The 13907-nt window shown below is 33.8% G+C and overlaps 1 protein-coding gene across 1 annotated transcript in view; it reads left to right on the forward strand.

Annotated features, from left to right (window-relative positions):
* Positions 1–13907, forward strand: part of THSD7A (thrombospondin type 1 domain containing 7A) — a gene marked incomplete at both ends in the record, with an annotated part of 184030 nt that overhangs the window by 142181 nt on the left and 27942 nt on the right. The window contains 2 exons of the mRNA XM_079538128.1: positions 2668–2862; positions 4202–4465. Coding sequence (XP_079394254.1) covers positions 2668–2862; positions 4202–4465 — 459 coding nt within the window. The remainder of the gene's footprint in view (positions 1–2667; positions 2863–4201; positions 4466–13907) is intronic.

The following is a 13907-nucleotide window of genomic DNA, read 5'->3' on the forward strand; positions in this document are numbered from 1 at the left end:
CTTTAATTTGTGTTGTTATTAAGGTGAAATATTTGGGTCTCAAGAATGAAGAGTTTTCCTCCTTTGATAGGTACAGTATAACTGACAGTTAATCTGAAAAAAAAAAAACAAAAAACAAACAGCTTGGTGTTAATCCCTAGTGGAACTTTTCACCTGGGTCTGCTTGATGTAAATTAGATGCACTAATATGTTTCTGAAGAAAATTTATAGCAGACTGAATACTTATCTCTGAGTAATGTTTAATAATCAAGAAAATTGGAAAGAATATTGGCTTTAAAAATACTCAGTTTGCTTGTAAGGAAGTATGTTCTCAAATTAACAGTGTTTATGGCCTATCAAAGAATAAGATGGAGTGGCAGTATTTAATATTAAATGGCTATCAAACTTCTGAGGTTGATTATTAAAATTTATTGAATTAATCAGTGAAGTATATTTTAGTCCTTTGGTAAGTATAGTTTTCATTGCTAAAAATGTTGGCCTTTGTCTCTCTGAAAACGAAATGAAATTAGTTTTGCTGATGTGCATACATTCCAAGGATAAACACAAGACAGGATATAGACTCTGTGAATTTCCACGTAGCAGAACTTGTCTAAACTATGTTTTTACCTTGGGATATATGCTGTATATTATCTCACAAGAATCCAAAACCATAGTCCAGGCCTGCATTAGAAGATGCTGGTTTGACCTGTGGTTTTCCATATTTGTGTAACTGTAGAAATACTATGGCATGTACCGTTCACACATCATTAAAATAGTTGTCTGGATTTTCAGTTTTTAGATACTTACTTTTTCTCTTTGAACAATGACATCTGGGGAAAAAAATAAGAAAAAGGAGGAGGTTTCTTTGTATAAATCCACCAATATTAATAGGATTTGACAGATTAATTGTATTAGACAATATACGGCTGGTCAATCCCCCAGTAAGCACAACTTAATGCCATACTGACCCTATAGCAAACAGTACTGGCACCGCTGAACCAAAGGGCAGTCAAGAATCAGGGAAATAGTTTGCCTAGGTCTCTGGAAAAATAAACCTCCCTTTCTTTCAGTGTTTTCGCACAAAAGTATGGCAAAAGCAATTCACTCAGGACCTTTGGATATTTTAGTAGGTACATGGGTTTGGAAGAGACCATTCTCATCATCATGTTCAGCTTACTACAGTCATCATGAAATAAAAATTTAGTTTGGAACTATCAATAGAAAAAAGCTGTTTTATCATGAAATAAATCGGCAGGGAGGCTTGCACATGTCACATTTGAAATTACCTTGCAACAGTCTTTAAAAAACAAACAAACAAATAAACAGAAAAAAACCCTTGCTTCTTCAAGCATTCTTTTTTTTTTCTTTTTCTTTTTTTCTTTTTTTAAGAAAAAATAATTTTTAGCCAATTTTGTTTTATTTTGGAAACTTGTTTTCAAACCCATTTTTTCTTCAATGGTTGAACATGATTATACCATAATACTTGGGATGCAAAAATTTACATTTTTTTTTAATTCACATACCAGTAAAACAATTACTGACAGTACAGTTGAAGTACTATGTTTAAATGATGGAGCAGAATGTAAAATAAAGCATGGTATTCCTTCATATTTTTAGAGAATGATATATTGTGTTTGGATGCAATGTTGCTGCAGCAATGGGCGATCCAAATTACTTTCACAATCATTATGAGATACTGCATATACTGTGTGCTGTGAAATGTGAATAAGCATAAATGTGATTCTGTTGTGTGAACAAACAACTGGAAATTTTCAATCTTACTGCAAAATAACTTTTATGTTGTTTGGGGCTAGGAAATAAGATTTACATGGGCTTAGGTTAGAATAATGGATAAAGAACCATGTTTAAAAAAAAAAAAACAAAAACAAAACGACAGAAACAATTTATCTGTGAGGAGCAACAATAGAACATTGTTAAAGATTAAGTGGATGAGACAGCCCCATTCTTTTTAAATCCTTGTATTCTACTACTTCCTTTAGTGTCACCTGTAGTTTTTTAAGAATGTCTTTTTTATTTTTCCTGTCAAAAGCTTTTGTTTAGGATGTGGCTGTCCTTTTATAAAACATTGCATCTCTGTTTATTGGTACTTCACCCATTGCAAATAATGATTTGTCTTTCAGTCTTCTTTCAAAAACCAAAAATTGGTAAAAAAAAAAGTTGGGCTGCAATACTGTTGCAAGTGGCAAAGTATTATCCAGAATGTATTTCTAAATATTACGTCTTTCCTTTCTAAAATATAAGCTTTTGATAGAGTTTTGTTTCTTATGTGCTACACAGCTACTGAAAATGGCAATGCAAGTTTTTTAATGTCAGAATTATAGCTTTTCTCCAGGAATAATGTAATGATACAGTGAAAATCAGCATAACAGATATGGATAACATGGTGATAACATGGGTAACATAATATTTACAGTTGTCAGTGTTGTCAGTGAGTTTTTTTCCTGCTATGTACTGATGAAGAAATAGTAACTTAAAGAGAATCTCAAAAGAGTCATTCAGAAAGATCAAATGCATTCATTTAAGATATAATAAACAACAAATTTTCGTTTGTTGCGTAGATATTCTGGGCTTTCAGTGTGATTTTTTGGTAGTGTGCTGCAGACTTAGTAAATTATAGATGTTCATGAAAAATTGCCAAACTAAATCCAATTCGTTTTTTGCTTCCAGCAATTACTTGTCGCAGACAAGATGGAGGACAGGCTGACATCAGTGAGTGCCTTAAGTATGCTGGCCCCTTACCATCGTTAACACAGACATGTCAGATTCCCTGCCAAGACGATTGTCAGTTTACAAACTGGTCAAAGTTTTCTTCCTGCAATGGGGACTGTGGAGGAGTTAGAACAAGAAAACGCACTCTTATTGGTAAGAATAACAAGGAAGATAATACATCTTTTATTAACTTTTTGATTAAAGCTTCCCTTACAACTCTTGAGCATAGGGAGGTGGCTAGAGAGGAGTAAGGATAACACAGGAAGGAGCTGAATAATTTTTCTTTACAGTTCTTTATATTCTCACTTCTTCTGTTGTCTTCTGCTTAATTTTCTGCCTTATTTTTGCCACTACTGAGAGTACTCTTTTTGGGGTGATTTTTCTCTTTATTGCAGATGCTCTGTCTTGTGATGCTCTATGTGTGTGAGGCAGTGGTGTCCCTTGAAATTTCCTGAGGTTGTATTAACAGAATAAAAAGTTTTCCAATAACATTTAATCCTTTTCCAGAAACTTTTACTTGCTCCATGTGATAAACCCACTGCCACTTTGAAGAACACTTTCTTTCTTTAAACCTGCTCTTTTACTTCTGCATGAAATGAAGAGGAAAAAAAACCCACAAAACTTTTCTATTTTCAAGTTATAACTGAAACCTGAAGTGTAAGACTTGGCTTGTGTCACAGCACTATTTGCCAATTAGTCTGTGTTATCTGTGGAGGAGGAAAGCTAGCTAAGGGAGGTGCCCATTAGCAGTTTCAGAAATAATATGATAGCATAAAATCCCTATCAGTCACTTCATGCTGCTGTAAATCAATGATCTGTCAAGAGTGAATAATTCATGATCTTCAAGAAGGTTCATTGTGACTGTCTTGCAACTCCAGTGAACTTTATGCCAGATTTGCTTCTGCACGAGGAGGAAAAATAGATTTTTTTTATTTTTTTCTTTACTTTTAATTTTAGAAACAAAGCGAGAAATGATCAATTATCCTATCACACTATCTACTCCGCAAGGTGAGGTACTTCCCTGTCCTGAATTACCTCTTCAGACTAGCTAAAGCAGCAATATGGTGTTACACCTATTGCAATGTGCTACACAGTTGCCATAAAGGTTAACTGGGTGTGCATTCATAATTATCCAAGGGAAGATGAGGGTTTCAAAGAGAGGGGTATTTTTAATAAAAAGTTGTGTTCTCAGAAGAGGAAATTATTTTCTAAAAGTACCTTGTTTTTATTTTAAACAAAACCAATAGTAAATGTAAAGTAAATGTAATCATAAAGGTGCTGCAAAGTTCTGTCCAATGCTTTTGAAAAGCAAGGAGAATATTGCAGAATATTAATTTATAGTATGCATATTTGGTTTAAAGCACTTAAATTTGCTAACTTAAGCCTGAGGTTTATCTTTGTTGGAGGAATTGTCTTAAGAATGGATAAATGAAATTTTTTTGGAGATGTAAACCGATATAAACTTTCTAAAATATTTTTTTCTTCTTTCCAGGAAAAAGTAAGAAAAAAGATAAATGCAGAAATTCTCAGTTATATCCTCTGATTGAGAATCAGTTTTGTCCATGTGATAAATACAGCGCGCAGCCTGTGGGAAATTGGTCAGACTGTATTTTACCAGAGGGCAAAGTGGAAGTATTGCTGGGAATGAAGGTGCAAGGAGACATCAAGGAATGTGGACAAGGCTATCGTTACCAGGCCATGGCATGCTATGATCAGAACAGTAGACTTGTGGAAACATCGCGATGCAACAGTCATGGTATTTAAAGATCTCTGTTTTCATCTGTTTACAAATGTGTTCCATTTATATCTTACAGGTAGAATTAGCAGATTGATATTTATTGTTTAGGCAGATTTTTGTCACAAGATATCTTCAAACACAGTGCACATTTTGTATGTTTCTTAAAAGACATTTCACTGATGATTCACAAAACAATGAACTTTATACTGATTGCTACAGTGTAGTATTTAAAATTAAATAATAGTAAATTAGGTATTTTAAGAAATGAAGGAAAAATCATTTTTCCTGATAACTGTTCTTGCAAATTTGAGAATACTTAGGAGGGTTAAATCCTTAAAAAATAAGCATGGACAGCACAGGACTGTTTTGAGAAAGATGAAAATTATTTCTTTCCATGAATTCGAATAAAAACAGAATCTTTAGATAGCTCTAATCTCCTTAAATAGCCTTATCTCTACCCTTTCTACCCTCCTCAGCTCCTTAATAGATATACTTTGGTCTGAGATCAACAGCGCATAACACTATTTCTGTGTAATTCTGTCATGTGGAAATGCAGATTCCTTAAAGACTTTACAGTCCTTGTGTTCATGTTGCTCCTGCAGGGAACACTCATGTTCCTGAAATGGATGCATCTGCAGTGTTAGGATCAAAATTGGCACTTTCTGATTTTCAGTGAGCCAGAAATGTGCTAATTTTCATCACTGGAGTTTCTGTGTTCATCTGTTCTCCTGCTTGCAGTGCAGAAGTGTATCTGAACTATTGGTTTGAAGAGCTGGGTGCAATTCAGAAGTCAATGTAAGTTTAGTTTGTATATACACATATTGTAATAATGTTAAATTAAGGTGTCAGAAATTTTATTTCTTTACCGGAATGAAGTTAAAATAGTTAATAACAAAATATTTAAATTTCTTAAGGGGATCTTATGAATTAATGCTATTAATTCCTTATAGAGCAAGGGTACAGTACAATCTCCTGACTGTACGAAGCTAAGCTGAGACATCTTTGTGGTTAGATAGAAAAGTAAGCATACACTTAAGATCCTAATGTCTCAAAGCAAAGCTGGAAGATAATTTTGTAAAGAATTTTCTCTTTTTACTCTAAATAACTTTTATTTTTATTTTTGTTGCTGCTAATGTATACCAAAGGCAAAAAAAAACAAACAAACAAAGAAAAAAAAAACCTAATTTTTTAAATACATATCCAAAATTTGAATTTGGCTTATTTTTTTCCATTGTCTTATTTTGTGTGTCATTTTGGAATTGCTGAAAAAATACCTAAATCTTAAACTCTCATGGGAAAGAAAATCTCCCTGAGTACATATTCAATTGTTTAGTAAAATTCTCAGCTGTTTGCTCTGTGTGTTGAGGTCCACAAGGAATTAAGCCCAATTTTGTCCTTTTAGATAGATTTAAAAGCACATTCAACATATTCTCATTCTGACTGAGTCTATTTGCATTCTTTGTGGGACCAGAAAACAGCCATCTGTAATGACCAGCAGCTGTATGAGCACAGATCTTCCTGTGTTTGGTGGTTATCCTGAGGGAATCAGAAAGCTCTTCAAAAGATTGGTAGGGAAAGCTGAAAAAAGTGTGAAACAATCTGAACTGTTCAGAAGTCACCAAAATACAATTTATTTGTTGATTGTCTTTAACTAAATGTGACCCCATGTGGGAAAGTAGTGTTCTTGCAGCATTGAGTGCAGAGCACCCTTGGTCAGTGAAAAGTGGAAATTAGTGAAAGAATGGAAGTCTATGGCAATACAGAGGGTCTGATGGCCTAATGTCTGTTATCATTGTTGATTTGAAGAATGTGGGCTATCAGGTTTTGTGACAGTAGCCCAGGGAAAATGCAAAGAAAATAGAAAGTGTCCATCCAAGATCAAATTATAGGTGCTGTGCATAGTAAGTAATGTGCTGCTTTAGGTAATTTGCAAACAGAGATGGAAATTGTTCTTTTATGTAGAACAGGCATGGACTTAGCTGCTTTGAAACCCTGGTAGTGCACATTCAGTATCTGGCCACAGTGGTATGGAATGGGAAGTTACTAGAATATCTGCTTTCTGTTTTACGCTACACTCATAAACCCAAAGAGAGGTAAAAACACATGCAGGAGTAGTGGTGAGAAGTTTAGCTAATCCAGATACCAAACCATTTTTCTGTGAAATGCAGAATTTCCTCAGGATGTTACAGAGGTTTTGCACTATATAACTGCAGCTCACTGTATTTCTATTTTTCAATAACCTTAATAGCAGCAAATAGCTTAAAACAGAGCTTAAAATAAAATAATTTAATAATACTATAAGTAAAATAATATAATTAATAATAATAACATTAATAATAAAAATCAAAGGAGTTCCAAGAATAAGAGAGTTAAAAAGGAGGAATTAAAAATTTCTCAGCCATCTTTCTTTACCGTTGTAACTCTTTATGATGGCAGTTTCCAGTCTAATGGATTTTATCAGTTAATGTCCTCTACACACACAATAAGTGAAATAATTACTGACAACATACTGTTATTGTGTTTACTATACCCAGGGTTACAGTTTATATGCCATTAGCACTAGTAGACTCCAGAGAGAATCTTCCCAAAATATAAAATAGCACAGGTCTATTTTCTTTTTCTTTTTACAGTTTTCGTTTTTCCCATTTTTCTGACTGGAAATCTGAAATTTCTTCTTGCTCTCTTTGTAAACTGGAAATGTTTTTGAGTCATTCATTGCTGTGATTATTGTGGAATGGAAAGCTAGAATCCTTTGATGTTTTGATGTTTGTTTGTTTGCTGTTGCGGTTGTTTTGTTGTTTTTTCTGCATGGGTTGTTTTTTTTTTTTTTTTTTATTCTTTGATTTTTAATTTTTCCCTGATGCATTACGTGTTTCTGATACTCAGGCACAAGGCATCTATATGCATTTCCTCATCAGTTCCATTTGAAGGAAGGAGTGCCTCTATCTTATTTATGTTGTAACGTATGGGCAGGTGAAACTTGGAATTGCTGTTGTTTGTGTATCCTAAAATTATCTGACAGGTATATCAGGTGCACAGGAAATCAGATATTTAAACTGACTTTGATGCTAAGGAATTAAACTGATGTTAAAGAATATGTCCCTAAAATTACAGTTTCCAGTAGCTCTTTTAGGACAACACTCTACCATTGATAGATATTGTGCATAACCACAGTACATACTATTTCTAAGGGTTATCTAATTTATTGTCTGCCTTCAGCATTTTTCAGATTTAGCATATTTTTGCAGTTACAAAGGGGCTAGGACAGATGACATAGATGTTTCAATCTAATTTCATTGTGTGTTCGCCTTTTCTGAATATCTACTTTGTATTCATGGATTATGTTCCAATGATTTGTTTTATTTTGCTCAACATGTATAAGTTGCTGTTTTGCCAGTTAAATCTTATTTTATATCTTTTCAACATTTATGATGTTTTCTTGTTGTTTTCATGCCCTTGCTGTATGACAGTTCTTTAGTTTGATATCATCTCTAGATTTCATCGTGCTGTATTTTTTGTCTTTAAGAACAAACATAAAAGCTATTTTATGCCAAATCAACAAGGGACTTCTGTGGTATCAAAATGGTTATCCCACCTGCTAGCAAATAAAAGTGCCTTGTGGCTTCCCATCAATCTACTTTTAGGTTTTCAAGCTAAACTTGACAGATATCATAACTCAAACTTGCTTGGGTTATTTTTGTAAATTCTAACATAGTTGTTTATTTCCCTGCAGAAATGATAGCACTGAATTTTTCACTAATTTTATAACTGGTCCAAAGAAGGATAAGGGTTGTCTGCTATGTCATCTGCTTTGTTCAGAAATCAGTTTCACTGTTGGTTCTATGAATATGTTATTTCTTTTCAAAGTAGTACAGTATATAATCACAAATGGGATATGATTTTGCAAATCAGCTTGAATTAAGAAAGAAATCAAGATTATTATTTAAGGATTATTTTTTTGTATTGCCCGACTTTTACTTGAATTTTTGTTATTTCATGACACTGTGAAATAATGAGATAGAATATAGAGATAATTGTACTTCAACTGTGACATAGTCCTCTAAATCTGACAAAAGGGACAAACTATCCCCACACTGATGTTTTTAATATATCATGGAATATGTCATGTGCTGTACTAAAAAGGCATAAGAAAATCAAAGTATTGCCATGTAAATTTATGAAGCCATGAATAAATCTGCATTGCAAGTCATGCTGTTTTCAGTGGGAAGAATCAAAAGACAGACCTGCTCTGCAATGCCAAAAAGAAAATGCACAATGTGTTTGTTCATAATCACAGTTCAATCTTCCTTAAAAAAGAAAAGATGAACAAGAACACAGAAGTAAATACTTCAGAGCTTTTTTTACTGCTTGACACATCTCAGTTCAAAAGATTTGGGAAAAAATAATTGAGTTTCACTGAAGCTGAGGAGCTGAAGGAAGGGTATAACATGAGGAAGACCCCTATATGAGTACACTTGTAAGAGACTTTGTGCAGTAATAGATGAGAATTTGAGTGCAGCTATGAAATCACAAGCATGAGCAGGTTTGTCAAAAACTTAGGAGTGACCATAACTCTGAGACAAGGAAAGGTAAAATGTCATTAAATATTTAACTCTTGTTGCTACTAGGTGTGAATAGTGAAAGGGTAGGGGAAAAATCCTTCTGAACAAGGTCCTTAGCTTTCTGTAGATTGGAAAGTAGTTCAAAACAAATCCCAAGCAGCTGAAAACTGCTTAGTTTCAGCTGCAGAAGGATAAGATGCTTTTTTGTATTTTGTTTTTATTCAATGTTTTTTTTTTTTCCCCCAACTATTACATATATCTAATAATTTGATTTTCCTTTCATTTGTTTTTCCAAATTTGAGTTACATTTATTGATAAAGGAGTTAGTAGCATTCAGCAGCCATTTAAAAATTCTGCTTTTGTATTTTTCAGTAATATCAGTTCTGCAATGTGTGGGCAGAAGCTAACAGCTGACGCTTGACAGCAGCTGTGGCATTGTCAGATGAAATGACCTGTTGTTTAGCTGGTCTCTTCAATGGAAGACATATGCATTGTTCTTTCTTTGTTTCATTGCTAATTTGATAATTTTACTGGACAAATTAAAAAATGTACAGTTGATTTGATACTTATGTGAGAGTTTTTCTGGGGCTTTTTTTCCATTAGAAAAGCAGCAGTTGCTTTTCATCACTTTATCCCTATCAATGCTACTATACTAGAGTTCTGTGAATAGCAACAGGTGACTTCCAGCAGTATGTTTTCATGTGTTTGTGAAAAGAATCAAAGCAGTCTCTTTCTGCTCCCTTTAAAGCATATCTTGGATTTTTTGTATTGACGAAATCAGAAGCAGGCCACTGCCATGCTTATGAACTATAATGTTTATTCAACAATATTTTGTTTTCCTCCATCATAGATTACAAATTATGACCCACATAAGCTGAGAAGAGTTTGTATTTGTGTGTGTGTAGCAAAGCCAGGCATAGTAGCATGGCAAACAGATGCAGCATTTTTATATGTCGTATTACCCTTCATATTCATGTCATTTACCTTCAATGTCATGTCATTACCTTCATATTCATGTCAGTTTACTGCTAAGACCTTAGGCACAGTCAACCAGTCCAGGATAGTTTGTCTGCTGCCTTGCCTTATTAATGTGAGGTTATTTCCCCCTTTAGCATTAATTAAATGAGATGCATTGATTTGTGCTGATTCTACAAAGCCCTCCATGGCTACAAGGCTTATGCAGGGGATTAGAGAGGAATATCTGCGTATCAGTGAATACTTTTACAACAGCTGCTGGGAATATCCATATGAATCAAGAAATTTTGTATTTAATTGCTTATGTGTGTGATAGTAAAATCTTGTAGTTTATAGCAGTGTCTGTGTTTTCTAAAACAACAGTTAGAACTTGGTATATCCACTTGTATTAGGACTTTTAAAAATCTTTTTGCACACTTCCAATATTCTAACCTGAAGTAATACAAATTTGCCAACAAAAAAAATGAGAGTGTTGAAATTTAATTGAGACTTTCTGTTGAGTGTTTATTCTAAAATTCATGTATTTCCCATAAGAGCTTATAATTCAATATGGCAGTATGCTTAGGTTCTCAAACTGTTATTAGGATACCTTGTAGTTTCAGAGCATATATATCTCCCAGTATTTTTTTTCACATACAGGATGCTGTATTTGTCCTGTTTTGTATTCTCTTGGAATACTTGTACTACCTGTTGCCCCGCACTGCAGTTACTAGCATGGATCTCTGCATTATAGTTCCAGCATATTTGGTCTGTCAACAGTACAGCAATTATGAGGCAGTCACCCATCAACCCAAAGACCCGTGTTTAGTTCACCAGAGACAGAAATGCTAGTTAGGCATTAATAATTGCCCTCAGATTTTAAGGTTTTGAAAGAGCAATTCTGGAAAAAAAAAAAAAAAAAATTAATCGTATGAAGTGCAGTATGTTTTTCCATGGACAGGCAGAAGTATGAATGCTCTCAGTTGTAACTTTCATCCTGTAAAATGTAATCCTGCAAAATCCTGTTACAACTGAAATACAAACAGTCATGAGATTTTGTGGGTTTCGATTGTTTTGCTTTATTTTTCAGGTGTTGGGGAGGAGACATTATTATTGTTTTTGTTGGTTGGTTGGTTGGTTGTTTTTTTTGTCCTGGAAGATAGAATCCTAGAACTTTGTATTTCATGGCAAAAAAAAAAAAAAAAAAAAAAAAAAAAAAAAAAAAAGCAAAAGACCAACCAATTGGACAAAAGAACACCAAAAGAACACCAAAATACTGAACAAAAAAGACCCAAAAAACTATGCTGAAGAACATAAATCATTATTTTGACATTGCAGTTTTTTTCTTGGAAACATAGCATAGCATTTTATTTGTGAAAGCAGGAACATAATTCTGTCAGTCCTGAGGACAAAAGAGTAAATGTAAAGACTTTCCATTATGTTCTTTATGTCTGCATTCTTCAACATAAGTAGTTGGTCTGTACTTATACATTGCGAATTACAGTTTGTGTGGGGAAAATTGGAATCTGACCTAACTAACTTGTTCTGTCTTTAGACAAAGTGTGCAGTCCATTAAAGTTCCTCATTGGAAATTATCCAGCACATCTGTTAATTACTTGTTCGAGGAGTGCAGGTTTTGTTACCAGTTAGCAGTGAGGCAGTAAGCAATTCCATTTTAATAACAAATTCAGTTCATACTCTTTGCAGTTTAAGGCATTTGTTAAATTGTGTATCAAATCTTTAATGATAGAATATCCATATTCTCATTCATAGTAGACAACTGACCATTTTGTAGCCTTGCGAAGTTCAGCTGACAGGAGCTGAAACAGTTGAGAAACTACTGACTGGGAAAAAAGAGTAGACCTGAAGAGGTGAATGTTACTTTCTAGGACCATTCTGTACCTTACAGACAGAAGGCTGATACTGTACCACAGTATCCCAAGATTTCATCTTTTCAGTCTTCATATGTTACAAAGAATATGAAGAGCTAAAGGAAGTGTGCAGTGAAAGACTTCAGTCAGCAAGACGATAAGCAGCAGGCAGGGCGTGAACTGCAGATGTCCAATGCATGTATCTTTAGTCTTTGCTGAGTTGGTCAGCTATTTCACTGTCTCTCATCTTCTTACTTTCTTCTGTTTTTCTTCACAGCCACTTCCCTGCTTTCATTCCTTTTCTTCCCTCTGCATCTGTCCTGTTTTTGCTTGTTCTTTAAACCTCAAGGCTGTAGCATGCAATTTGCTGTAATTGTATTACACAACCTGAATGTGAGATATAATTGTGTGATATTCCATCATATAGACATCCTTCTGCCCTCGGGCTTTAGCGAACTGTTTCTTTAATACGCTTTTACAGTGTTTAATAGAAGTTGCACCCTCTCAAAGATTAAATCAGTAGGAACAAGACTGAAAACTGAAAAAAGGCCCCACTTATGTCCTTTTCACATCAGGAACTACGTACTGCATCACTAGTCTCATTTGCATGTCTTTTTTCTTTCTTTTTTTTTTTTTTATGTTTCTGTATTTTTAGTGTAATTCTGTTATATCACAGTATATTCTCTTCTCAATAAAATGTTTACAGAATGGTCAAAGTTTACAAATACAGGTACCAGAAATATATTAAAGTCAGCCCTACTCTAAAGGAAAACAAGCAAACCAACAAACAACAAAAAAAGAGTATACATTTTTCAAACTTCCTGAACATCAGTTTTCTTTGATTTGTAGGTGATTGCTATGAATTTCCGGAGGTTATTATCCTTATTCATCCTAAAATTTTAAGATACGTTGACATTAGATGTACAGAAGACATCTGAGATGATGACTTGCTTTGGAGAAACATTTTCTAAAAATTGTCATTAGAAGAGTGGTAAATGGAGCACAGTCTGTCATTTGCAGCATGTAACTTTTAATATTCAGCCATCTTTCTTGGCTAAAGAAATATCTGCTAGCTATTTGAAGTCTGCTTCTGCCTAGGTTCCAAGGGAGACCAGGGGCGTAGCTAAATACTAAATAGATTTTTAAGCTGAAACAGTGAAGTGTCTGAGAGGAATAAAAGATACCAAAGAATGAGTACACCAGAAACTTTTTAATGTCAGATATAACAAGGGTCTTTTCATTTTCATTCTACACATTAATCTTCTAGAGAATAAAAATGATATGCCAAATTAGTGTGTTATTATTATTATTATTATTATTATTATTATTATTTCTTCCTTTAGTTCACTGTTTTTATTTGTGGGAACATTCTTAATTCTGTTTTGCTCTGATACCTGAATAGACTGTTGAGAGAATTTCATTCTGTTTGTGCATTGCCAAGGTATTGCTTTGAGCAGAATGTCTATATCTTTTCTCCTTTTTTTTGTTTTCTCTTCCTATGTGTATTTGTCATCACAATTTTCTTTACTATTTTCTCAGCTATTTATTTTTCTCTTCCATCTACTTGACTTTATTTATTCTTTCCACCATTCTCCCTTAGTCTGTCCCTTCTGTAAAGAGCCATAGAATTATAGAATATTCCAAGTTGCAAGGGAAGCACAAGCATAATCATGTCCAATTCCTGGCTTTACACTGAAAAACCAAACCATTGTCAGATGCAGAAATTTAATGAATGCTAAATGGTATAATTGTGTTATTGTAGGTTTCTCCAGTACAGAAATTTAAGATTTTGAAAATTAATGCAGCATATCAGAATCTCAAGCAAGTTTAGAAAGAGTACTTAGATCTTCATTAGACAGTAAATATCACTATTCTTTTTTTCTTTTATTTACTTCTTTTAACTTCTTTTCTGCTGTGAATTTTAATTCAGTAATTTCTTAATGGTATGCATACATTATTTTGTATAGCACCTAAGAAAGCTTGTTGAATGCTAATTTCTGATAAAGGTACAGAGCTGGACATTTATGAAGTGGAAGTTCGGTGTAAAATATATCTTTGCAGTCAGGTACCTCT

This window comes from Tetrao urogallus (genome assembly GCF_951394365.1).
Source record: "Tetrao urogallus genome assembly, chromosome: 7".
NCBI classification, from domain to species: domain Eukaryota; kingdom Metazoa; phylum Chordata; class Aves; order Galliformes; family Phasianidae; genus Tetrao; species Tetrao urogallus.